This window comes from Mustelus asterias, chromosome 28, assembly GCF_964213995.1.
Source record: "Mustelus asterias chromosome 28, sMusAst1.hap1.1, whole genome shotgun sequence".
Classification (NCBI taxonomy): Eukaryota; Metazoa; Chordata; class Chondrichthyes; order Carcharhiniformes; family Triakidae; genus Mustelus; species Mustelus asterias.
This window is the reverse complement of record NC_135828.1, coordinates 6961976-6985840: the sequence shown is the minus strand read 5'-3', so window position 1 is coordinate 6985840 and position 23865 is coordinate 6961976. Positions and strand designations below refer to the sequence as shown.

The window sequence follows — 23865 nt, the reverse complement described above, 5'->3', positions numbered from 1 at the left end:
GCAATCTCTCTCACCCATAGCAGGTGTGGGGGGATGGGGGATTGACCTCGGGCAGGATTCTCCAGTTTTGAGGCGAGCACAGCCGGGGAATCCCACCCAGTGTCTTTAACGTAAAGAAATGTGGTAGATACTTCACAGAGGTAGAGGGACAAAACTTCAGGCTGAATTATAGAAAGAGATATTGACAGAGAAGACCAAATGCTTGGTTAAAATGATGGGCTGTGAAGAGAACCTTCAAGAAGAAAAAGGGTTGGAGCGGTGAACGGGCTTCAGAAGGAAAGTTAGAGTATAGGGTCAAGGCAGCTGAAGGCACGGCCACTGATTCACAATAGCGCTCAAGTCAAAGTTGCAAAGCTCCTGCAAAAACTCTGCCTTTCTACTTAATCCAAGTTCCAGAATGGCAGTATATATATATGTATCACTATTGAGATTGATGATACCTGCACAACTGTAAAGTCTGATTAATATCTAAGTGGAATAAATGGGTACAAAAAGTACATGTAAATGCAAAGCACTAAAAGCCTAGAGTGTGGCTCGAGATTTGGGAAATAAATTCCTCCAGGCTTGTGGAACACAGCAAAGGATTTTTGGGTCAATGAATTGATTAATGGGAGCTGGATTGAATTCCGTTGAGTGGGATTAATAATTATAGAGAATTATTTTATTTCTTGGGTGTCGAGGGGAAAGTCTAATTTTGCTTAAAGTAGGTGCTGTATGGAAGGGGAAGCAAAGTCCGATGATAGAGAAATCAGGCCGTGGACCCTGGATACCGCGATGGCTCAAATGGTCCCTTTTCACACTAGCGCCCATTTGACTTCAGTTCATTTCCTTTCTTCTCCAGGGCATCACGTTTGAGGAAGTGGAGAGTTTCTTCACTTTTCTGAAGAACATTAACGATGTGGACACAGCACTGAGCTTCTACCACATGGCCGGGGCCTCAATTGATAAAGGTACAATGAAGCTGAAGGTATTGAGTCTCTCTGGAGTTGAGCCTGTGCAAATGTTAGAAACCCATCCCCCGGTTCTCAGAATATATTGGTGGGGACTTTGTTCTGCTTCCATTTGGGAAGTGATCAACATATAAATTGGACAGCCAGGTAGGGTGGCGAAAACCAGAAACCCAAGCAATGGATATACATTTTGAAGAACGTTTTTATGTTTCCGACCGCTTGCGATTGAGCGAAGTTAATGCATGTGATGAATTGAAGCGTGTCAATTGAGTTTGTATTGAAAATTTGCAGGTCCTCTTTATAAATGAAAACCTTGAGTGGGTCTGACTTTGACTGTCGTGATTCAACTTATAATGTAACAGAATCTTGAAGTCCCTGCATCTTTTTGCTTGTGCACCTCAAAGCAGGTCCTGAGCAGTTTCCACGGTGGCACAGTGGTTAGCACTGCTGCCTCACAGCGCCAGGGACCTGGGTTCGATTCCCGGCTTAGGTCACTGTCTGTGTGGAATTCGCACTTTCTCCCCGCGTCTGCATGGGTTTCCTCCGGGTGCTCCAGTTTCCTCCCACAGTCCAAAGATGAGCGGGTTAAGTGCATTGGCCATGTTAAATTCTCCCTCAGTGTACCTGAACAGGCGCCGGAGTGTGGCGACTAGGGGAATTTCACAGTAACTCCATTGCAGTGTGAATGTAAGCCTACTTGTGACGAATAAATAAACTTTAACTTTACTTTAAAATTAGAGGATCAGTATTTTCTGTATTCTGAAGTGAGTGCCACGAGTAGGTCAACAGATGCAGCCACAGAATACTTTGTTCAAGAATTCTAACCAATATCTTTTCCTAAACAGCAACCATGAAGCAGGTCGCCAGGACAGTGGCACGAGTGGAACTTTCTGACCATGTTTGTGATGTCGTCTTTGCTTTGTTCGATAGCGATGGTGAGTGAACCCAAAGAACGCCTGAACATCTCACTCCATTCTAGCTTCGAGTTGCCAGTCTCCACTCTTCCAACTCTGGTTCAGGGGGGAAACCTTCATTCAGAAATTTCTGAGGCAAAGCCACTCCGCTTCCCTGTCCCTGTCTCCACCTTTCAAAGCCTCTGCAAAACTTTCCTCTGACTGTTGTTTATCAGCTCAGTAAACTTCACATCCATTTCCTGCACCCATTGTTTTGTCCCCACATGAAATAGACTATAAATCGTAAGTAATTATATCTTCAATTAAGGGATCACCTTGTCCCTGAATCACTTTCCCCTTCTAATTGTATTGGAGCCAATGCTTGGTGAGCCAATGCCAACAGCTTACGTACTGAACCCAAGGTGATAATAGTCCCCCGTGACCCCAGTTCACTAAGCCCCACATTGCACCTCTGTGATTTGTCCAACTCCACTAATCTCAGCTGCATTCACAGCTTTGTTGCATCTCTCTGACTAATTTGGCAGGTGAAGTCTGCATTGGGAGTTGAAATCTGGTGTCATCTGACATTTGGCTTTGGACCATCTGGTTTACCTGCCCACGCCAGGAGTGCATAAAGCTTAGGGGGCAGTAAAGTCATTAGACTGGCAATCCAGAGGGCAAGGCTAATGCTCTAGGGACACGGCAGCTGGTGGAATTTAATTCAATTAATTAAATTAAATCTGGAATTGAAAGCTAGCCTCAGACCATGTAACTATCGCCGATTGTCGTAAAAACCCATCTGGTTCACTATTGTGCTTTAAGGAAGGAAATCTGCCATCCTTACCCGGTCTGGCCTACGTGTGACTCCAGACCCGCAGCAATGTGGTTGACTTGAACTGCCCACGGAAATAGCCAGGCGAACTACTCTGTTCATGGGCAATGAGGGATGGGCAACAAATATAAAAGCAAAATCCTGAGGATGCTGGAATCTGAAACAAAAACAAAAAATGGCAGAAAACCTCAGCAGGTCTGGCAGCATCCGTGGAGGGAGAACGGACCCACCGCTTCGAGTCTGGATGACCCTTCGTCAGAGCTAACGCAACAAACGTTGGCCTTGCCAGCAGCACCCACACCCCATGAAAGAATCATTTTTTTAAAAACCTAAGTGAACCCATCTGTTCTCAGATCCTGAATGAACTGGTTTTGCAGAGGTTCAGGAATTCGAGAACTGATGTTCCGCTCAGCCCAAAATAGTCTAAACGCTCTGAGGTTTGTGTACTAACACCGTACATTGCCTACTATGGTGGACAAAGCCTTGCCAGCGATACAAATGCAAAACACTGCTGCAATCTGAAATGCAAACGGAAAATGCCAAAAATCCTCATCACGTCAGACAGCATCTCTGAAGAGAGAGAAAAAGAGTCAACATTTCAGGTCGATGATCTTTCATCGTAACTCTGTTTCTCTCTCTCAAGATACTGTCTGACCTGTTGGACGTTTCCACCATTTTCCTTTTCATCTCGAGGAAATACATAGTTATGACTTACAGGATATTGCGAGGCCTGGATAGAGCGGACGTGGAGAGGATGTTTCCACCAGTAGGAAAAACTAGAACCAGAGGGCACAACCTCAGACTAAAGGGACGATCCTTTAAAACAGAGATGAGGAGGAATTTCTTCAGCCAGGGAGTGGTGAATCTGTGGAAGTCTTTGCCGCAGAGGACTGTGGAGGCCAGGTCATTGAGTGTCTTTAAGGCAGAGATAGATAGGTTCTTGATTAATAGGGGGATCAGGGGTTATGGGGAAAAGGCAGGAGAATGGGGATGAGAAAATATCAGCCATGATTGAATGGTGGAACAGACTCGATGGGCCGAGTGGCCTAATTCTGCTCCTGTGTCTTATGAATACCATCTCTTTAAACTAAAAGGCCATCCATTAAGCTAGCTCGCTCCACTTGCCTGTCTGACCTAGGTAGGTGAATAGTCAGTTGAGAAAGCTTAGGGCTATGCAGTAGCTGTGGCTGCAAACTCCTGACTCCGTAAGAAGTCTCACAACACCAGGTTAAAGTCCAACAGGTTTATTTGGTAGCAAAACCCACTAGCTTTCGGGGCGCTTGCTGCTCCTTCGTCAGGTGAGTGGGAGTTCTGTTCACAAACAGGGCATATAAAAACACAAACTCAATTTACAGAATAATGGTTGGAATGCGAGTCTTTACAGGTAATCAAGCCTCAAAGGTACAGACAATGCCCTGTTTGTGAACAGAACTCCCACTCACCTGACGAAGGAGCAGCAAGCGCCCCGAAAGCTAGTGGGTTTTGCTACCAAATAAACCTGTTGGACTTTAACCTGGTGTTGTGAGACTTCTTACTGTGTTTACCCCAGTCCAACGCCGGCATCTCCACATCATGAACACCTGACTCCAACATGGTAAACTGACTTTAAAATATTCCATGTCTTGGTTTTTCTAAAGAAGCAACAAATTTATCAGGTTTATACAAATTTTGAGAAAGAGATTTAATTAGATGGGGAGAATATCTTAACTTTTAGTTAACACCAAGATGTTCCCGTGTATTGGACAGACTTGCTGCAGCATTTGGCCGAGAGATATTGCAGAACTGTTCGGGTCTTGGTGATGTGCGAGGATTTACAGTGTATAATTAAAAGAACAGTACAGCACAGGAACAGGCCCTTTGGCCCTCCAAGCCTGCACCGATCATGACGCCTTCCTAAACTAAAACTGTATGCACTTACATATCCTTCCATTCCCATCCTATTCATGTATTCGCCACTTAAATGATGCTATCGTACCTGCTCCCACCACCTCCCCGGGCAGCGCTTTCTGAAAAAAAAACTTGCCTCTCAATCTCCTCTAAACTTTTCCCCACGCACCTTAAACCTATGTCCCCCTAGTACTTGACTTTTCTACCCTAGGAAAGAGCATCTGACTATCCACTCTGTCCATGCCACACTTAATAATCATTTTAAAAACTCAGGAAAGTGTCCAGTTAGTGCACTGGGCTGTAACTCTGGCCTTTACCTAGAAGCCCTATTTGAGTTCAGTGCCTCCAACCAGGCTTCCTGACTGATAATTGCAGCTGCTAATCATCCTTGAACTCTGTTCTAAATTTGTCATTCACGACCTTGGCCCAGTGCCCCCTCATCCTGCTGCCCCTGTGGATGATTCTGAGCCATTGTTCTTAGCTTACGTTATCTGCACTACCATGGATCTTGTGAAGGTTGGAGAGCCCAGCTCGTCAAAGTCTTCTTGGTGCCTCAGCAATCTGTCCTCTTCACCCTCCCCTCAATGTAGCACTTCAGGCCTGGATGGTCCACTTGTGTTGCAGCATCCTGAACGACTCCTCCAACAAATTCCCAGCAAAACCTGTGATACCTTTGGTAGTGGCAAACACACACTTACCAGCAGTAGCTATTTCATCAGTATCCCCGACTATACAGTAACACTTCAGGCTAAACCAGAGGTTTGGAGTGTTGGTGCACTGCTTGAGCCTAAGCTGAGCTTCCACTAATATGTAGTACGTTGGGCTTCTCCATATTGAACTACATCTGTCATTGCTCAGTCCAGATGTGAGCTCTCCTTCTCCCCCTCCCTCCCTTCCCGCTCTCCCTCCCTTCCCACCCTCCCTCCCTTCCCGCCCTCCCTCCCTTCCCGCCCTCCCTCTCCTCCCGCCCTCCCTCTCCTCCCGCCCTCCCTCTCCTCCCGCCCTCCCTCTCCTCCCGCCCTCCCTCTCCTCCCGCCCTCCCTCTCCTCCCGCCCTACCTCTCCTCCCGCCCTCCCTCTCCTCCCGCCCTCCCTCTCCTCCCGCCCTCCCTCTCCTCCCGCCCTCCCTCTCCTCCCGCCCTCCCTCTCCTCCCGCCCTCCCTCTCCTCCCGCCCTCCCTCTCCTCCCGCCCTCCCTCTCCTCCCGCCCTCCCTCTCTTCCCGCCCTCCCTCTCTTCCCGCCCTCCCTCTCTTCCCGCCCTCCCTCTCTTCCCGCCCTCCCTCTCTTCCCGCCCTCCCTCTCTTCCCGCCCTCCCTCTCTTCCCGCCCTCCCTCTCTTCCCGCCCTCCCTCTCTTCCCGCCCTCCCTCTCTTCCCGCCCTCCCTCTCTTCCCGCCCTCCCTCTCTTCCCGCCCTCCCTCTCTTCCCGCCCTCCCTCTCTTCCCGCCCTCCCTCTCTTCCCGCCCTCCCTCTCTTCCCGCCCTCCCTCTCTTCCCGCCCTCCCTCTCTTCCCGCCCTCCCTCTCTTCCCGCCCTCCCTCTCTTCCCGCCCTCCCTCTCTTCCCGCCCTCCCTCTCTTCCCGCCCTCCCTCTCTTCCCGCCCTCCCTCTCTTCCCGCCCTCCCTCTCTTCCCGCCCTCCCTCTCTTCCCGCCCTCCCTCTCTTCCCGCCCTCCCTCTCTTCCCGCCCTCCCTCTCTTCCCGCCCTCCCTCTCTTCCCGCCCTCCCTCTCTTCCCGCCCTCCCTCTCTTCCCGCCCTCCCTCTCTTCCCGCCCTCCCTCTCTTCCCGCCCTCCCTCTCTTCCCGCCCTCCCTCTCTTCCCGCCCTCCCTCTCTTCCCGCCCTCCCTCTCTTCCCGCCCTCCCTCTCTTCCCGCCCTCCCTCTCTTCCCGCCCTCCCTCTCTTCCCGCCCTCCCTCTCTTCCCGCCCCCCCTCCCTTCCCGCCCCCCCTCCCTTACCGCCCCCCCTCCCTTACCGCCCCCCCTCCCTTACCGCCCCCCCTCCCTTACCGCCCCCCCTCCCTTCCCGCCCCCCCTCCCTTCCCGCCCCCCCTCCCTTCCCGCCCCCCCTCCCTTCCCGCCCTCCCTCCCTTCCCGCCCTCCCTCTCCTCCCGCCCTCCCTCTCCTCCCGCCCTCCCTCTCCTCCCGCCCTCCCTCTCCTCCCGCCCTCCCTCTCCTCCCGCCCCCCCTCTCCTCCCGCCCTCCCTCTCCTCCCGCCCCCCTTCTCCTCCCGCCCCCCCTCTCCTCCCGCCCCCCCCTCTCCTCCCGCCCCCCCTCTCCTCCCGCCCCCCCTCTCCTCCCGCCCCCCCTCTCCTCCCGCCCCCCCTCTCCTCCCGCCCCCCCTCTCCTCCCGCCCCCCCTCTCCTCCCGCCCCCCCCTCTCCTCCCGCCCCCCCTCTCCTCCCGCCCCCCCTCTCCTCCCGCCCCCCCTCTCCTCCCGCCCCCCCTCTCCTCCCGCCCCCCCTCTCCTCCCGCCCCCCCTCTCCTCCCGCCCCCCCCTCTCCTCCCGCCCCCCCTCTCCTCCCGCCCCCCCTCTCCTCCCGCCCCCCCTCTCCTCCCGCCCCCCCTCTCCTCCCGCCCCCCCTCTCCTCCCGCCCCCCCTCTCCTCCCGCCCCCCCTCTCCTCCCGCCCCCCCTCTCCTCCCGCCCCCCTCTCCTCCCGCCCTCCCTCTCCTCCCGCCCTCCCTCTCCTCCCGCCCTCCCTCCCTTCCCGCCCTCCCGCTCCTCCCTCTCCTCCCGCCCTCTCTGTCCATCTCACTCTATTTTTTTGCCCACTTCCCCCCTTTCTCTAAGGATCTCAGCCATATCCTCTTTTGGCCAATCGATTCCCCCTTCCCCCTACTCTACATATGTTTCAGCATGGTCCCTACGGTGGTGTCCTTACAGCTATCAAATGCTTCCTTCCCTATAGCTTGTAAATGGGCCGTATTCGTGCCTTCTTTACAAAAGAAAGCGGAGTATTTGAATTTGCCCCTTTTAGAGAATGTTGGCCATTGTGTGATTCTGAGGCAGCTCGTCTCCTCTGTTCTTCCTGTTTCCATTAAAGTTCTGATCATTGGTGCAAAGGACCCCACTCCTTTTCCACCACTCAATGAACAGGGTTGGCCCCCTTGCAGTGTATATTTAATATTGTTCATTTCATGAGCACAGGAGAATAATGATCCTTGTACAGTGCCATGTTACTATCCAATATAACAAAAAGCATTGAGTGTAAAATCCTGATTTAAATGCATTGGCTGGCAGCAGGACCACTAGTTGTCGTAATGTACTGATCTCCTTTTTAAGCTAATGAAATGTTGGAAAATCTAGAAAAAAATAGAGTCCCAATTTTGTTTTTGTTGCAGGAGCAGCATCTGAGCTGTACATCTGGTATCTGAAAAGATTAATGATCAGGGAGAAATTCTCTGCAGAAATCAAGTCAGCATTTAGCCCTGCTAGCTGTAAATTGGGAAAGCCCCAGAGCTCCTTGGTTAGCAACTCAGTGAGAATTTTTAACTGGGAAAGCTAGCGCCTGCTCTGACGGAGTAAATGGATTGAGTGCGTCTCCAGTCTTGATGTGGAAGAGGCCATAATCCAAACCTCTGGGGCCCGGGTAAACAGACCAGACACAACAACACAGAGCTCTTGCTGTCCAATACACATTTTACATTTTTCATAAAGACCAGCCTGCTCAGAGAATGAATTGGCGGCTACAAAACAGACCGATGGCAGCCCCTATTCACCGTACGGAGGGGCTCAATTGCCAGAGAAGGCAAGTTACAAATGAGGAATCCAAGAGTGAGAAAGGAAACTTGGGTCTATAGAATCCCTACAATGCAGAAGAAGGCCATTCGGCCCATCGAATCTGCACTGACTCTCTGCCCTATTCCCCGTAACCCAGCACATTTAGCATGCCCAATCCATCTAACCTGCACATCTTTGGGGCTGTGGAAGGACCCGGAGGAAACCCAACCAGACACGGGGAGAATGTGCAAAACTCCACACAGTCACCCAAGGCCGGAATTGAGTCCCTGGCTCTGTGAGGCAGCAGTGCTAGCCACCATGCAGCCCAAGGGCAGCACAGTGGTTAGCACTGCTGCCTCACAGTGCCAGGGACCCGGGTTCAATTCCCGGCTTGGGCCACTGTCTGTGTGGAGTCTGCACGTTCTCCCCGTGTCTGCGTGGGTTTCCTCCGGGTGCTCTGGTTTCATCCCACAGTCTGAAAGACGTGCTGGTTAGGTGCATTGACCCGAACAGGCGCTGGAGTGTGGCGACTAGGGGAATTTCACAATAACTTCATTGCAGTGTTAATGTACTTGTGACTAATAAATAAACTTTAAAATCAGAATTGGCAGCACTACCAGCGGAAGCGAACTGACATTTGGGAGAAATGGTAATGCATACATTTTGCTTGTGTTTGAGACTGGGAAGTTGTCTAAACTGTAACAGCATTCACCCAAATAACTGCTTCGTATAACTCTGCTGTCAAAGCTTTACATGGCAACTTGTTCAGTTACTCTCAGACTACAAGACAAAGGAGCAGAATTAGGCCACTCGGCCCATCGAGTCTGCTCCACCATTCAGTCATGGCTGATATTTTTCTCATCCCCATTCTCCTGCCTTTTCCCCACAACCCCTGATCCCCTTATTAATCAAGAACCCGTCTATCTCTGTCCTAAAGACACTCAATGACCTGGCCTCCACAGCCTTCTGTGGCAAAGAGTTCCACAGATTCACCACTCTGGCTGAAGATATTCCTCCTCATCTCTGTTTTAAAGGATCATCCCGTTAGCCTGGGGTTGTGCCCTCTGGTTCTACTCAGATCCTTTTGGCCATTAAATCCTGTGCGACCAGCAAAGTAATGTTGCACTGCAGTGGGACAGAATTAGTATAATTCGAACGTTCCCACTGCGACCACGCCACCACTTTTGATTCCTTAGAAATCTTAGAAATCTTAGAAACCCTACAGCACAGAGAAAGGCCATTCGGCCCATCGAGTCTGCACCGACCACAATCCCACCCAGACCCTACCCCCATATCCCTACATATTTACCCACTAATCCCTCTAACCTATGCATCCCAGGACACTAAGGGCAATTTTAGCATAGCCAATCAACCTAACCCAATTGCAAGTATTCCCAAGCCTGCAGATGGCCTTTGTGGATTATTGATTTGAGGGTTTGCAAATGTCTTCCAGGAAACGGGGAGCTGAGCAACAGGGAGTTTATCTCCATCATGAAACAGCGACTGATGCGAGGACTGGAAAAGCCAAAGGACACCGGCTTCACACGACTAATGCGTGCCATGTGGAAGTGCGCGCAGGAGACCGCCTGGGACTTGCCTTATCTAACCAAGTAAAGAGAAATGAAGGTAGCTCAGTTAAACAACAACCAGGAGCAGCTTTAGCACAAGGAGCGCCAAGAATTGCCAGGGGACAACGGAACTGGGATGCCTTAAACTCATGGGATGTTAAGATGCAGCTTTGATTTTCAATTATGTTATTTTCTTTCTAAGGACATGAAACTTGTCATGTCGGATCCGAGTACACTGAAGTATTACTCAGTAGACTTTCAAGGAGCAATCCGCTTTGAAGAGACTTTTTAATCTAGTCGGTTTGCTTCTATCTGTGTGCAACCAGTACTGGTGACAGGTAGCTCCCTCATTCATTTATCAAGCTCAAACACCATAGAAATTGCCAGTTTCTTCACGAGAGACTGTTCTCAGATTGTTCAGTGTCACTGTGAGTGAGCTCAATTACTCGGAGACTCACTCCTGTACAGATAAAGTGGCCACAATGACTTTTGTACGATTTATGGTCCCACTGTGAGCCTCTCGCATGCAATGTGCGTTTTGTGATCTGAACACCTACCATGTACCACAGTACATGTCTGAACATAATCCAAATCACTTTTCCTCACAGTGAGGGGGAGGAGGGGGGAACACACATATTTAATTAACGTAAAGGGACTCGACTAATCGGCTCCGCAGACCCTCTGACACCACCGATCTCTGAGTAAGGGGAAAGTGGGGAATCACCATTCCGCCCCAACCCCTCAATGGCCACTTTACACGGAGAGCCAAAAAGTAGCAAGAGAGGACTTTGAGATGGAAAGAATGAGCTTGCTGCAGTGCATTGGAACAGCACCTCCAGCAATGCAGCAACATCCCACGGCAGCACTGACTTGTCGCACCTAGAGTGGGGCTTGAAATCAGTTGGCTGCACTCCCATCTGAGGTGAGCTGACACTGGAGGTGAACCATGGACCGGGCACTGCATATTGTTTGCATGCATTTGATACTAGGACCTTATATAATCAGTAAATGTTCTATCCAAATCAGTGCTCATTAACCCTCTGCTAACTGCTTTTCATCACATCTCACATAGTTACTGGATCCTGTTGACCATGAGTTCAATGGTCATAAATATTAGAACGTTGCGGCACACAGGAGCTTTCTCTCGGGATCATTTTCCCTGCTACGTTTTTCCCAGTGAGCTGCCTGTCGACTAAGATATTGCTGTGTTCTGGGACAGCTTCCCCTTTAAGATGCTGATGTTACAAATAAGTAATTGTATAATCTGCAGATAGGATTTAAAACAGCATTTTCCATTTGTCTTGATTGTCTGCTGTGAAGCCCTTGCCTTCAAACCTTACCGTCTCCCTTCCTGCTCAGTCCCTGGAAGCCAGAGACCGAAAATTCCAATTCCAGTTCTAATTCCAATTCCAGTTCTAATTCCAATTCTGACTCGATGCTTGCTACGGATTTGAGTGTTTGCCATTACTGTCCCAGCAGTGAATTTAAACTTCCCACTGCTACTATTATTTAGAAGTGCATAAATTACTAGCAGTAGCAGCAGGCAAACCTTTAAAGCACTCGCGCTGCATTCCTCTGTCGGATGTTGTGGATGAGTTTGTACAGAGTGTTTCATTTATAGTTCTCGGGCGAGGAGTGAGTCTTTCTCAGACAGTTCTTTAGTAAACACGAATGTCAAAACCAAAAATCAAAGCCCGAAATAAATATTTTCCCTGAGCTGTCTCTTCATTTTATAGTGTGTTTTAATTCTGTGTGTTTCATCCACGGGATTTACAGATTTGACTTTTAACTGCTGCCAACACCAAATAACCGTGGAAATTCCGCCACCCGGCAAGTGAATGCTGAAAATTCCCATTTTCTACGTTTAATCTTGCATTGAAGTGAGAAAATGCTGCCCAAATGGTGGATTGAGAGATCAGCCCCTGCTTTGTACATACCTCAATCAGCGAGCTGTGGAATAATTAGAACCATAGCAAGGAGACCAGGTATTTTTGGCACCAGGTCGAAGCTCTTGCGGTGGTGGGTAGAACTGAGTTGGACACCATTCGGAATTCATGTGTGAGGATCTTTCACTTGTTAAATGCCTCGAGCACTTCAATGAGCCTTCACTGAGTGAGTTGAAGAGTCATAGAGGTTTACAGCATGGAAACAGGCCATTTGGCCCAACCTGTCCATGCCGCCCCTTTTTTTTAACCACTAAGCTAGTCCCATTTGGCCCATATCCCTCTGTATCCATCTTACCCATTTAACTGTCTAAACGCTTTTTAAAAGACAAATTGTACCCGCCTCTACTATTACCACTGGCAGCTTGTTCCAGACACTCGCCACCCTCTGTGTGAAACAGTTGTCCCTCTGGACCCTTTTATATCTCTCCCCTCTCACCTTAAACCTATGCCCTCCAGTTTTAGACTCCCCTACCTTTGGGAAAAGATATTGACTATCTAGCTGATCTGTGCCCCTCATTATTTTATGGACCTCTATAAGATCACCCCTCAGCCTTCTACACTCCAGAGAAAAAACTCCCAGTCTGTCCAGCCTCTCCTTATAACTCAGTTATGCTGACGTGCAGTAACTGCTATTATGTGGGTTAATGTTTTGCCACAGCAAGATCCTACACCTGGCAATGCGACGAATTGTCAACTTTTTGTTAAAGTCACTTCGTAGAGGATGAATCTGGACCCGTTCTATTCCTAAAACACGGGTTTATTCACAAAACCACAGACTCCCCTTTTCCTCCCCTACACCAGAGTAAGCTGATTCTTGAGAATAATCCCCCAATCTTCCCTCAGCAATAGCTGCTCTCACTTACAAATTAAAGCATGCCTTTTATTGTAACATGATTCGAACAGGAGGCTTAGTGGCACATGTGTGCATGCCATATATTATTTTTGAAGGCGCAATAGTACCGACCTTTAAGCTCCTTGGGACAGTTTACTACATTAAAGGCACTATGTAAATGCAGACTGGTATTGTTGATTGACAAGAATCAGGAGACCACCCAAAAGGCCATGAAACCAAGGAGGGATAAAAGGTAGCTGCACAACAGGAGAAGCTCTCTCTCTCTCTGACCCCATGAACGAGCTACAACAACGATGACCATCGCCAGCAATGACCAGCACGAGGAAAGCCACCACACCCGAGAAGGAAGGAAGACCAGAGCCAGAGTGTCAGACCAGACCAAAGGACCAGACTACTCAGAGAACTACAGAGACCAGCGCACAGATAAAGACCAATATCTGCTTGGGTACTTGCCAGTCACGCAAAAGTTAAGTCAAGGTCTAGTATTGGACTTGAACTTTAGTATTTCTGTAAGATAACTTATTGTTGGCTGGGTGGGTGATTATTGATTGTGTGTTTTAAATAAATTTGTTGTACTAACAAGAAGTCTACTCGCAATTCTTTGTCCACCATAAAAGGGTTAAAACAGACTGTGCGGCAGGCACAACAGTACAAACTTGTGACTCACCTGATTGTAGTTTATGCTGATAGGCTGTCTCTCGTACAAGTACATCCAATGTTCATCAAATTTAGAGAATTCTTTTTAATGAGCCAACATTGTAAATGTACAATATATTCTAATGCTCTCCATTACTGTAACACAACCTTTGGTTATGGGCAGAGAACTTGCTATGTTGCTCAATCTCCTAACCATAGAATAGTACAGTATAGAAATCTCACAACACCAGGTTAAAGTCCAAGCTTATTTGGATCTCCACATCATAGAATAGTGCAGTATGGAAAGGGACCATTCACCTCACTGAGCCTGCACCAACTCTTTGAAAGAATAATCCAGTCAGTCCCAATCCTGCTCTTTCCCCATTCCCTGCAATTTTTCTCCTTTGAGTCTCTATCCATTTCCTTTCTGAAGACTACAATTGAATCTATTTCTCCCACCTTATCTGCCAATGGAAACAGTTCCTCTTTATTTTATTCAGTATAACCCGGTCATGGTTTTAAGGATCTATCAAATCTCCTTAGCCTCATTTGCTCGAAGAACAACCCCAGCTTTCTCCCGTCTATATCGAACGGCACAGTGGTTAGCGCTGCTGCCTCACAGCGACAGGGACCCAGATTTAATTCTGGGCTTGGGTCACTGTCTGTGTGGAGTTTGCACGTTCTCCCCATGTCTGCGTGGGTTTCCTCCGGGTGCTCTGGTTTCCTCCCACACTCCTAAGATATGCAGGTTAGGTGGGACTATCCATGCTAAATTGCCCCTTATTGTCCAAAAATGGGCAGGTTGGGGGGGATTAGCCATGGTGAATTTATGAGGTTATGGGAATAGGACCTGGGTAAGATACTCTGTCAGAGAGTTTGTGCAGACTCGGGCTGAATCCGACTCCGGGCCCTGTTCGGATACACAGAAAGAATTTAGCACGGCCGATGCACCTAACCCAGCACGTCTTTCAGACTGTGGGAGGAAACCAGAACACCTGGAGGAAGCCCACGCAGACACTGGGAGAATGTGCAGACTCCGCGCAGACAGTTACCCGAGCCAGGAATCGAACCCGGGTCCCTGGCACTGTGAAGCAGTAGTGCTAACCACTGTGCCACCGTCTCGCCCCATGTGCTGGCTGGGTGTGCTGGCCATGCTGGGTTCTCCCTTGGCGTGCCCGAGCAGGTGCCGGTGTGTGATGACTCGGGGCAGTGTTAGAGGATTAGCACAGTAAATATGTGGTGTTACAGGGAGAGGGCCTGGGTGGGATTGCAGGCTCGATGGGCTGAATGGCTTCCTTCTGCACTGTAGGCATTCTATGATTCTATTCTTTGCGTCAGATAACTAATTGCTCATTCAGTGGGAATTAAAAGGCCTGTGCCCATTTCTGAAACAGGACAGAATTCCATTTGTCATCGGACTACATTTACAGCACTTGCAAATGTCAGAATTATAAACACTATTTTAATAGCTCTGTCTTACGATTAAATATTAGAAACACTACAGCATTCCTCAGTTCAGTTCAGCATTTCGCTGTGTCTGCTGATCTCTCTTCCCACCAGTCCTGTGCAAACCTGTATGTATTTGTATTCATTGGTGGAGTGCTTTGTCACACGTACTGCACCACTGAACCCTTGTGAAGAGAACACTTTCTCCCGTCTTGCCCGAGTGATATTCATCCCCCAGAGTCGAAGATTATGTGCTCATTGCTCCCTGCCCGCCTGCGCTTCTGGTTTCCTGCCCGGGAGAGATGTTGCTCCCCCGCCTTTATATTGTAGTTAATCGAAATGCTGCGGTGACCCAGACCACGGTTAGCTCGAGTCATAGACTCATTGCGGCGCGGAAGGAGGCCATTTGGCCCATCAAGTCCATCACAGAATTGATACCCAGGTCTCGGTTGAATTTCTTTTTTATTCATTCGTTGGACATGGACGTTGCTGGCTGGCCAGCGTTTATTGCCCATCCCTAGTTGGCGGCACAGTGGGTTAGCACTGCTGTCTCACAACGCCAGGGACCCGGGTTTGATTCCCGGATTCGGTGACTGGCTGTGTGGAGTTTGCACGTTCTCCTCGTGTCTGCGTGGGTTTCCTCCGGGTGCTCCAGTTTCCTCCCACAGTCTGAAAGACGTGCTGGTTAGGGTGCATTGACCTGAACATGTGGCGGAGTGCGGCGACTCGGGGAATTTCACAGTAACTTCATTGCAGTGTTAATATAAGCCTTCCTTGTGACTCATAAATAAACTTTACTTTAAAAGAAGGTGGCGGTGAGCTGCCTTCTTGAATCGCTGCAGTCCAGGTGCTGTGGGTTGACCCACAAAGCTGTTAGGGAGGGAATTCCAGGATTTTGACCCAGCAACTGCGAAGGAACGGCGATATATTTCCAAGCCAGGATGGTGAGTGGCTTGGAGGGCAAGTTGCAGGTGATGGTCTTCCCATGTAACTGCTGCCCTTGTCCTTCTAGATAGAAGTGGTTGTGGGTTTGCAAGGTGCTGTCTCAGGATCTTTAGTGAACTGCTGCAGTGCGTCTTGTCGATAGTACACACTGCTGCTACTGAGTGTCAGTGGTGGAGGGAGTGAATGTTTGTAGATGTGGTGCCAATCAAGCAGTCTGCTTTGTCCTGAATGGTGTCAAGTTTCTTGAGTGTTGTTGGAGCTGCACCCATCCAGGCAAGTGGGGAGTATTCCATCACACTCCTGACTTGTGCCTTGCAGATGGTGGACAGGCTTTGGGGAGTCAGGTGGTAAGTTACTTGCTGCAGTTTTCCTAGCCTCTGACCTGCTCTTGTAGCCACTGTGTTTATGTGATGAGTCCAGTTGTGTCAGTATTGTAATAAACTGCCCCTACTGGAGAACGAAGGGCAGTTTTGTGCGCCCTCAATCTGGTCCGGGTTTCAGCCTGAACTTTCAATTATCAATTTTGCATATATCTTTCTTACAATTTGTTTTTGCACCTGTCTTTAATCAGTCTTTCAATGCAGCCAGCAGAAAAATTGCACGACTTGTCAGTAAAGCCCTAAAACGTCAAATATCCTTCCGTGAATCACAAGCACAGACAATGCATGCACCCAAGAACCTGCACTGTTTCCAGGACACTCGATCACTTGGTGACATTTTTATTTCTGATGAATTGCAGCTACAGATGTTGTTCTGTCACGATCAGTGCACGACAAGGCTCTCCTTAGCATCCCGCTAATGAGACTCAGGCTCATGATTAGATAAGACTTGCTGAGCACTTTGTTGAATGAGGCCCACCATGTACTGGCTGGAGGGAACTAAACCTGGACACTAAAAGTCTGGAGATTGTAGAGAGAGAGAGGGAGAGAAGAGGTTTCACCTCATGTCACCCCTGGTTCTTTAGCCAATCATAAATCTGTGGCCTCCCATTATCAACTCTTCAGCCATTGGAATCCATTTCTTTCTATTTATCTTAAACCCTTCATTATTTCAAGCAAGCCTCCTAACCCCCTCTTAACTTTACTGAGAATAGGATATTGTTGATGTAAATCAAGCTTGCTGCATTGCCAACCCTCGCTAACCCCAGTATTGTGGTTCTAAACTTTCCTGAACACTTGTGAAGACTGGCAAGTGAGTGTTTTGAAGCCAAGGTTTTGCCTATAAATAACTTCTCTGTTCCTACACAGCATCAGTATTAACCAGTTAATTCTCTTTGACTGCTAGGGTAAAGTAGCTGATTTTAAGTTTACCATAGCACTATGAAATATTTATAGTAATGTAGGAACTTGACAACTTCCCTTGCGCTTTTTATGTGTCAGGACAGACATTTCAGAGAGCACTCAGCTGGTCAGTGTTCATGGGGCGAGTTCAGGATAAATATTGTTGCAGATGTATGTTAGGCTTCCTCAAAACTCAAGTCAACTCAACTTTATTGTCATTGTATATTGCACAAATATAAATACAACGAAAAGTGGGTGGGCACAGTGGTTAGCACTGCTTCCTCACAGCGCCGGGGACCTGGGTTCGATTCCCAGCTCGAGTCACTGTGCGGAGTCTGCACGTTCTCCCCGTATCTGCGTGGGTTTCCTCCGGGTGCTCCGGTTTCCTCCCACAGTCCAAGAGACGTGCTAGTTAGGGTGCATCGGCTATGCTAAATTCTCCCTCGGTGTACCTGAACAGGCACCGGAGTGTGGCGATTAGGGGATTTTCACAGTAACTTCATTGCAGTGTTAATGTAAGCCTTACTTGTGACTAATAAATAAATAAACTTTAAGTGAGCTTGCACCGACCAGTTAAAAAAAAACAAAAAAACTGTGACCCAAGATACAAAGAAAAAAGCAAATGATCTGGATGAGGGTATAGTTGGGTGGATTAGCAAATTTGCTGATGACACCAAAGTCGGTGGTGTGGTAGACAGTGAGGAAGGGTGTCGTAGTTTGCAGGAAGACTTAGACAGGTTGCAAAGTTGGGCCGAGAGGTGGCGGATGGAGTTTAATGCGGAGAAGTGTGAGGTAATTCACTTTGGTAGGAATAACAGATGTGTTGAGTATAGGGCTAACGGGAGGACTTTGAATAGTGTGGAGGAGCAGAGGGATCTAGGTGTATGTGTGCATAGATCCCTGAAAGTTGGGAATCAAGTAGATAAGGTTGTTAAGAAGGCATATGGTGTCTTGGCGTTTATTGGTAGGGGGATTGAATTTAGGAGTCGTAGCGTTATGTTGCAACTGTACACAACTCTGGTGCGGCCGCACTTGGAGTACTGTGTGCAGTTCTGGTCCCCACATTACAGGAAGGATGTGGAGGCTTTGGAGAGGGTGCAGAGGAGGTTTACCAGGATGTTGCCTGGTATGGAGGGGAGATCCTATGAGGAGAGGCTGAGGGATTTGGGATTGTTTTCGCTGGAAAGGCGGCGGCTAAGAGGGGATCTTATTGAAACATATAAGATGATTAGAGGTTTAGATAGGGTGGATAGTGATAGCCTTTTTCCTCTGATGGAGAAATCCAGCACGAGGGGGCATGGCTTTAAATTGAGGGGGGGTAGTTATAGAACCGATGTCAGGGGTAGGTTCTTTACCCAGAGGGTGGTGAGGGATTGGAATGCCCTGCCAGCATCAGTAGTAAATGCGCCTAGTTTGGGGGCGTTTAAGAGATCCGTAGATAGGTTCATGGACGAAAAGAAATTGGTTTAGGTTGGAGGGTCACAGTTTTTTTGTTTTTTTTTAACTGGTCGGTGCAACATCGTGGGCCGAAGGGCCTGTTCTGCGCTGTAATGTTCTATGTTCTATGTTCTATGTTCTAAATGCCAGTAGTCGTTATAAAATAGTGCCAATAGTTATTAAGTGTACACATGTACATTGCACGGTGCCCATTGCCTGGGAATATGTTAAAGGACTGAGTTCAGCTGGGTAACAGCTCTGGGGAAGAAGCTGATCCTGAGCCTGGTCACACTGGCTCGAATGCATCTGTAGCGCCTCCCAGAGGGCAGGAGGGCAAACAGTCTGTGGCTGGGATGGGTGGAATCTCTTGTAATATTGAGAGATCTCCGCAGACAGTGTTTGTGATAAATGTCCTGGATGGCTGGTAGCTGGATGCTGATGATGTACTGGGCAGTTTTGACTACCCGCTGCAGAGCTTTCCGGTCAGAGGTGGAGCAACTGCTGTACCACACGGTAAGACATTGTGATGTTAGTGTATCTTTAAGAGATTTTTTTAAAAATCATGTTCTCTGCAGTTGTAAGCAGACCTTTATGGGTTTTTTTTCATTGCTGCCCGGCCGTCTGCTAGAAATCCTTTTATTGCTACTTCAATGGCTTAAATGGGGTTTTGTTTATTTTTACTCTGGGACCTTTTATGACCCTGCATTGTTAGGAGGAAGGCTGGTTGGCAGCTCGTGTTTTGGACAGTTTTTATTTTCTTCATAGTGAATTCAAGGTTTCTCTTTTAATTTGGTGGCTGGCAGGAGTATTAGTTTAGAAGGGGGTGGACATCACGCTGTGAAGAAGTGTTTCTCTCTCCCTGATTTTGGAAATCCTGTGTTATCTGGAAGCAAGGTTCCTGGCCTTCCTGGAGTAAAAAATCTGCTGTTGGTGTATGGCTTGACTAGAGTCTCCCTGTTTTGGGAAGCTGTTCTGACCCCAAGCTTGTCTGTTTGTACCTCGAGAACTGCAGCATTCAACCAAAGGACTAAATTCCAGTATCACGTGAGCATTAGTCTGCTGTGTTAAACCTGTGGAAAGGGTTTCATTTATGGGATTGGTTTATTATTTCCTATATTCATTAAGAGTTATACAATAGCATGATTTTTTTCTTGTTTGTAATTGGTAAGTTATTGCTAATTTTCTTTTTATACATGTTAACTGTATACTTAAATAAACTTCGTTTGATAAAAGCTCCCTAGTGGGTCAGTTGAATCATACCTGAAGTGAAACATCTCATGCTTACCCTAGCCAAATTCAAATTGCAAAACTTATGATCCAGGCGGACGTTGTACAACACTGTGGAGTTTCTGACCTGAATTATAACAACTGAGGGCTCGTCCAGGATTGAAATCTATATTTCTTGATTGATTTGGAATTATTGAGCTCAAAGATAATGAGTGGTGAGCATATTTGTGTTTTCTTTTCAGGTGTTGTATTCAGGTTTAAATAGGGAGTGCTTTGTGGAATAATGGCTCTTTCAGAGGCTAAGGAGTTCCTGGGTGTGGAAGTCACGCAGGGTGGTTTACAAAAAGTGACGAAAACAAAGCTTTTGGAATTGGCAAAAACATTGCAGTTGACGTTACCTGACAGCGTAAGGAAGGGGGAGATAATTGTGGCGATAGCTCAGCATTTAAAATCGCCAGAAACACAGTCCGAATCATTGGAAATGGCTAGAATTCAATTACAAATGAAACAGCTTGAATAAGAAAATGAATTAAAGCAGCTTGAAGTCAAAATAAAAGAAAGAGAGAGAGAGTAGCGAAAGCCAAGGGAAGAGAGGCCATTGCCACAGAAAAGGCGAGAGAAAGCGAGGAACAAAAAGCACAAGAAATGAAACTGCTTGAATTGCAGGCAAGGGAAAAAGAAAGGAAAAGGATAGCCCTTGCAGAAAAGAAAGAAAGGGAAAGGATAGTCCTAGCAGAAGAAAAAGAAAAAAAGATAGAATTTGAACTTCGGAAACTGGCAATAAAAAGTGAACTTCAGTTCAAATTGGCGGAGGTACAGTTTGAGGATAGTGATGAGGGCAATGGGAAAGAGCAAGAGCTTTGTAGTCAAAGGCTTGGTGGGGATCTATTTAAATATGTCCAAGCATTGCCAAGGTTTGATGAGAAGGATGTAGAAGCCTTTTTCATTTCATTTGAGAAAATGGCTATACAAATGAAATGACTGCAGACCATGTGGGTCTTACTGATTCAAGTAAAGTTGGTAGGTAGAGCTAGTGAGGTGTTTGCATCACTATCAGAAAAGGTATTTGGGAAGTATGATGAAGAGAAAAAAATCTATCTTAGGTTCATATGAACTAGTGCCAGAAGCCTACATACAACAGTTTAGTAATCTAAAGAAAAAAGCTGGTCAAATGTACATAAAATGTGAAAGGATCAAACAGAGTAATTTTGATAGGTGGATAAGGACTTTGAAAATAGACCAGATGTATAAAGCTCTTGGAGAAATGATTATTTTGGAGGAGTTTAAAAATTCACTTCCTGATGTGGGGAGAACTCATGTGGAAGAGCAGAGGGTTAAAACTGTGAGGTTAGCAGCAGAAATGGCAGATGATTATGAATTAGTTCATAAATCAAAGTTTGGTTTATGACATCAGTCTCAGCCTGTGAGGGACAGAAACTGGGGAAAAGAGAAATCTTCAGGTGGTAAAGATAAAGGAGACCTTGTGGGAGATAATAAAGACCGTGTACCTCAGGTTAAAAAGGATATACAGGAGGGTGGAAGAGAAATGAGAAGTCTTGGATGGTTTCACTGTAATAAATTAGGCAATGTAAAGTTACAGTGTTGATGGTTTAAGAAAGGCACTGGGAAGACTGATGTGGTAAAACAGGATAAACCAGTGGGGTTTGTTAAAGGGGCAAAGGAAAGCCCAGTTGAAGAGAAAGAGGTGCAAAAGAATGTACAACCTGGTCAGGATTTGATTGATAAGAAGGTGCCAGATCTCTTCAAAGAATTTACTTGTGTGGGTAAAGTCTACTCGTGTGTACCAGGGGGAGTAGGTAATGAAGTTAGAATTTTAAGAGATACAGGCGCAAGTCAATCTTTGATGGTAAGAGATGAGGAATTATGCAGTTTGGAACGAAAAGGTGGTAATATATAGAATTCAGAGTGAGAAGAGTAGTGTTCCAATATATAAGGTGAGGTTGGCGACATCAAACTTTAAAGACAATGTTGAGGGCTTATTGTCAAGATTATCCAGAGGATTGGGATAAAGGAATTCAATTTGTACTTTTTGGAATACACCTAATGAGTCAACCAAATTCAGTCCATTTGAATTGATTTTTGGTCATGAAATAAGGGGACTACTTAAATTGATTAAGGAGAAATTGGTGAGTCAGCGTTCTGAAGCTACGTTATTGGAATGTGTGTCAAATTTTAGGGAAAGGCTGAACAGAGCAGGTGAATTGGTTAGACAACGTTTAAAAATGGCACTGCATGTGATGAAACAGGGAGCGGATAAGAAATCAAAATTTCGTACTTTTGCTAGTGGGGATAAAAGACTTCATAAAATACTTTGGAGTTTCTGACCTGGATTATAACAAGGCGCAAAAGTATTTCAATTGTATCGTGTGGGAATTCACGTGAGGTGGTACCAGAGGAATGAACCTTAACCGAAAGTAAAAGCAGGAGATTGAGAGAGAACATAGAACAGTACAGCACAGAACAGGCCCTTCGGCCCACGATGTTGTGCCGACCTTCATCTGAAACCAAGATCAAGCTATCCCACTCCCTACCATCCTGGTGTGCTCCATGTGCCTATCCAATAACCGCTTAAATGTTCCTAAAGTGTCTGACTCCACTATCACTGCAGGCAGTCCATTCCACACCCCAACCACTCTCTGCGTGAAGAACCTACCTCTGATATCCTTCCTATATCTCCCACCATGAACCCTATAGTTATGCCCCCTTGTAATAGCTCCATCCACCCGAGGAAATAGTCTTTGAACGTTCACTCGATCTATCCCCTTCATCATTTTATAAACCTCTATTAAGTCTCCCCTCAATCTCCTCCGCTCCAGAGAGAACAGCCCCAGCTCCCTCAACCTTTCCTCATAAGACCGACACTCCAAACCAGGCAGCATCCTGGTAAATCTCCTCTGCACTCTTTCCAGCGCTTCCACATCCTTCTTATAGTGAGGTGACCAGAACTGCACGCAATATTCCAAATGCGGTCTCACCAAGGTCCTGTACAGTTGCAGCATAACCCCACGGCTCTTAAACTCCAACCCCCTGTTAATAAAAGCTAACACACTATATGCCTTCTTCACAGCTCTATCCACTTGACTGGCAACCTTTAGAGATCTGTGGATATGGACCCCAAGATCTCTCTGTTCCTCCACAGTCTTCAGAACCCTACCTTTGACCCTGTAATCCACATTTAAATTTGTCCTACCAAAATGAATCACCTCACATTTATCAGGGTTAAACTCCATTTGCCATTTTTCAGCCCAGCTTTGCATCCTATCTATGTCTCTTTGCAGCCTACAACACCCCTCCACCTCATCCACTACTCCACCAATCTTGGTGTCATCAGCAAATTTACTGATCCACCCTTCAGCCCCCTCCTCTAAGTCATTAATAAAAATCACAAAGAGCAGAGGACCAAGCACCGATCCCTGCGGCACTCCGCTAGCAACCTGCCTCCAGTCCGAAAATTTTCCATCCACCACCACCCTCTGTCTTCGATCAGATAGCCAGTTACCTATCCAATCGGCCAACTTTCCCTCTATCCCACACCTCCTTACTTTCATCATAAGCCGACCATGGGGGACCTTATCAAACGCCTTACTAAAATCCATGTATATGACATCAACCGCCCTACCTTCATCAACACACCTAGTTACCTCCTCAAAAAATTCTATCAAATTTGTGAGGCACGATTTGCCCTTCACAAATCCGTGCTGACTATCCCGGATTAATCCGCATCTTTCTAAATGGTCGTAAATCCCATCCCTAAGGACCTTTTCCATCAATTTACCAACCACCGAAGTCAGACTAACCGGTCTATAATTACCAGGGTCATTTCTATTTTTGCGTTCAGTGATAGAAAGAGATCTGAATTAAAGGTAATTTATTTTAGTCATTCGCTAACTTCCACATAGAAGTGTGTCAGGCTACCCACTGGGCCAAGTCCTAACCTGGAATATCCTGGCAGATAATGAAAATTCTGATTTCTCATCACCTTGCTCATGGGGTACACGCTCCATTATAAAATTTGTAATTTCACAGCAGTGAAACTCCCCCATTTTCCCTGGATAACGAGTTCTCAATTTAGTGAACATCCCTGGGGGAAGACACTTGGCTGAGAGACAGAGGGGGAGAGTTACCCTATAGAGATTTTCTCTGCAGCCTTAATAACCTCACCCCTTCCCCACTGCCTCTCTATCCTGCCCACATGTTCCTCACTCCTATTTCTCATTGTATTCCTTATTCC

The 23865-nt window shown here is 47.3% G+C and overlaps 1 protein-coding gene across 6 annotated transcripts in view; it reads left to right on the top strand.

The window, feature by feature from the left end:
* Positions 1 to 11559, top strand: part of micu1 (mitochondrial calcium uptake 1) — a 126577-nt gene extending 115018 nt beyond the window's left edge. For all 6 annotated transcript variants that reach the window (XM_078199468.1, XM_078199464.1, XM_078199470.1 and 3 more), the window contains 3 exons: positions 842 to 950; positions 1796 to 1885; positions 9729 to 11559. In XM_078199468.1, the coding sequence (XP_078055594.1) occupies positions 842 to 950; positions 1796 to 1885; positions 9729 to 9889 (360 nt within the window). In that variant the 3' untranslated portion in view covers positions 9890 to 11559. The remainder of the gene's footprint in view (positions 1 to 841; positions 951 to 1795; positions 1886 to 9728) is intronic.
* Positions 11560 to 23865: the final 12306 nt, after the last annotated feature.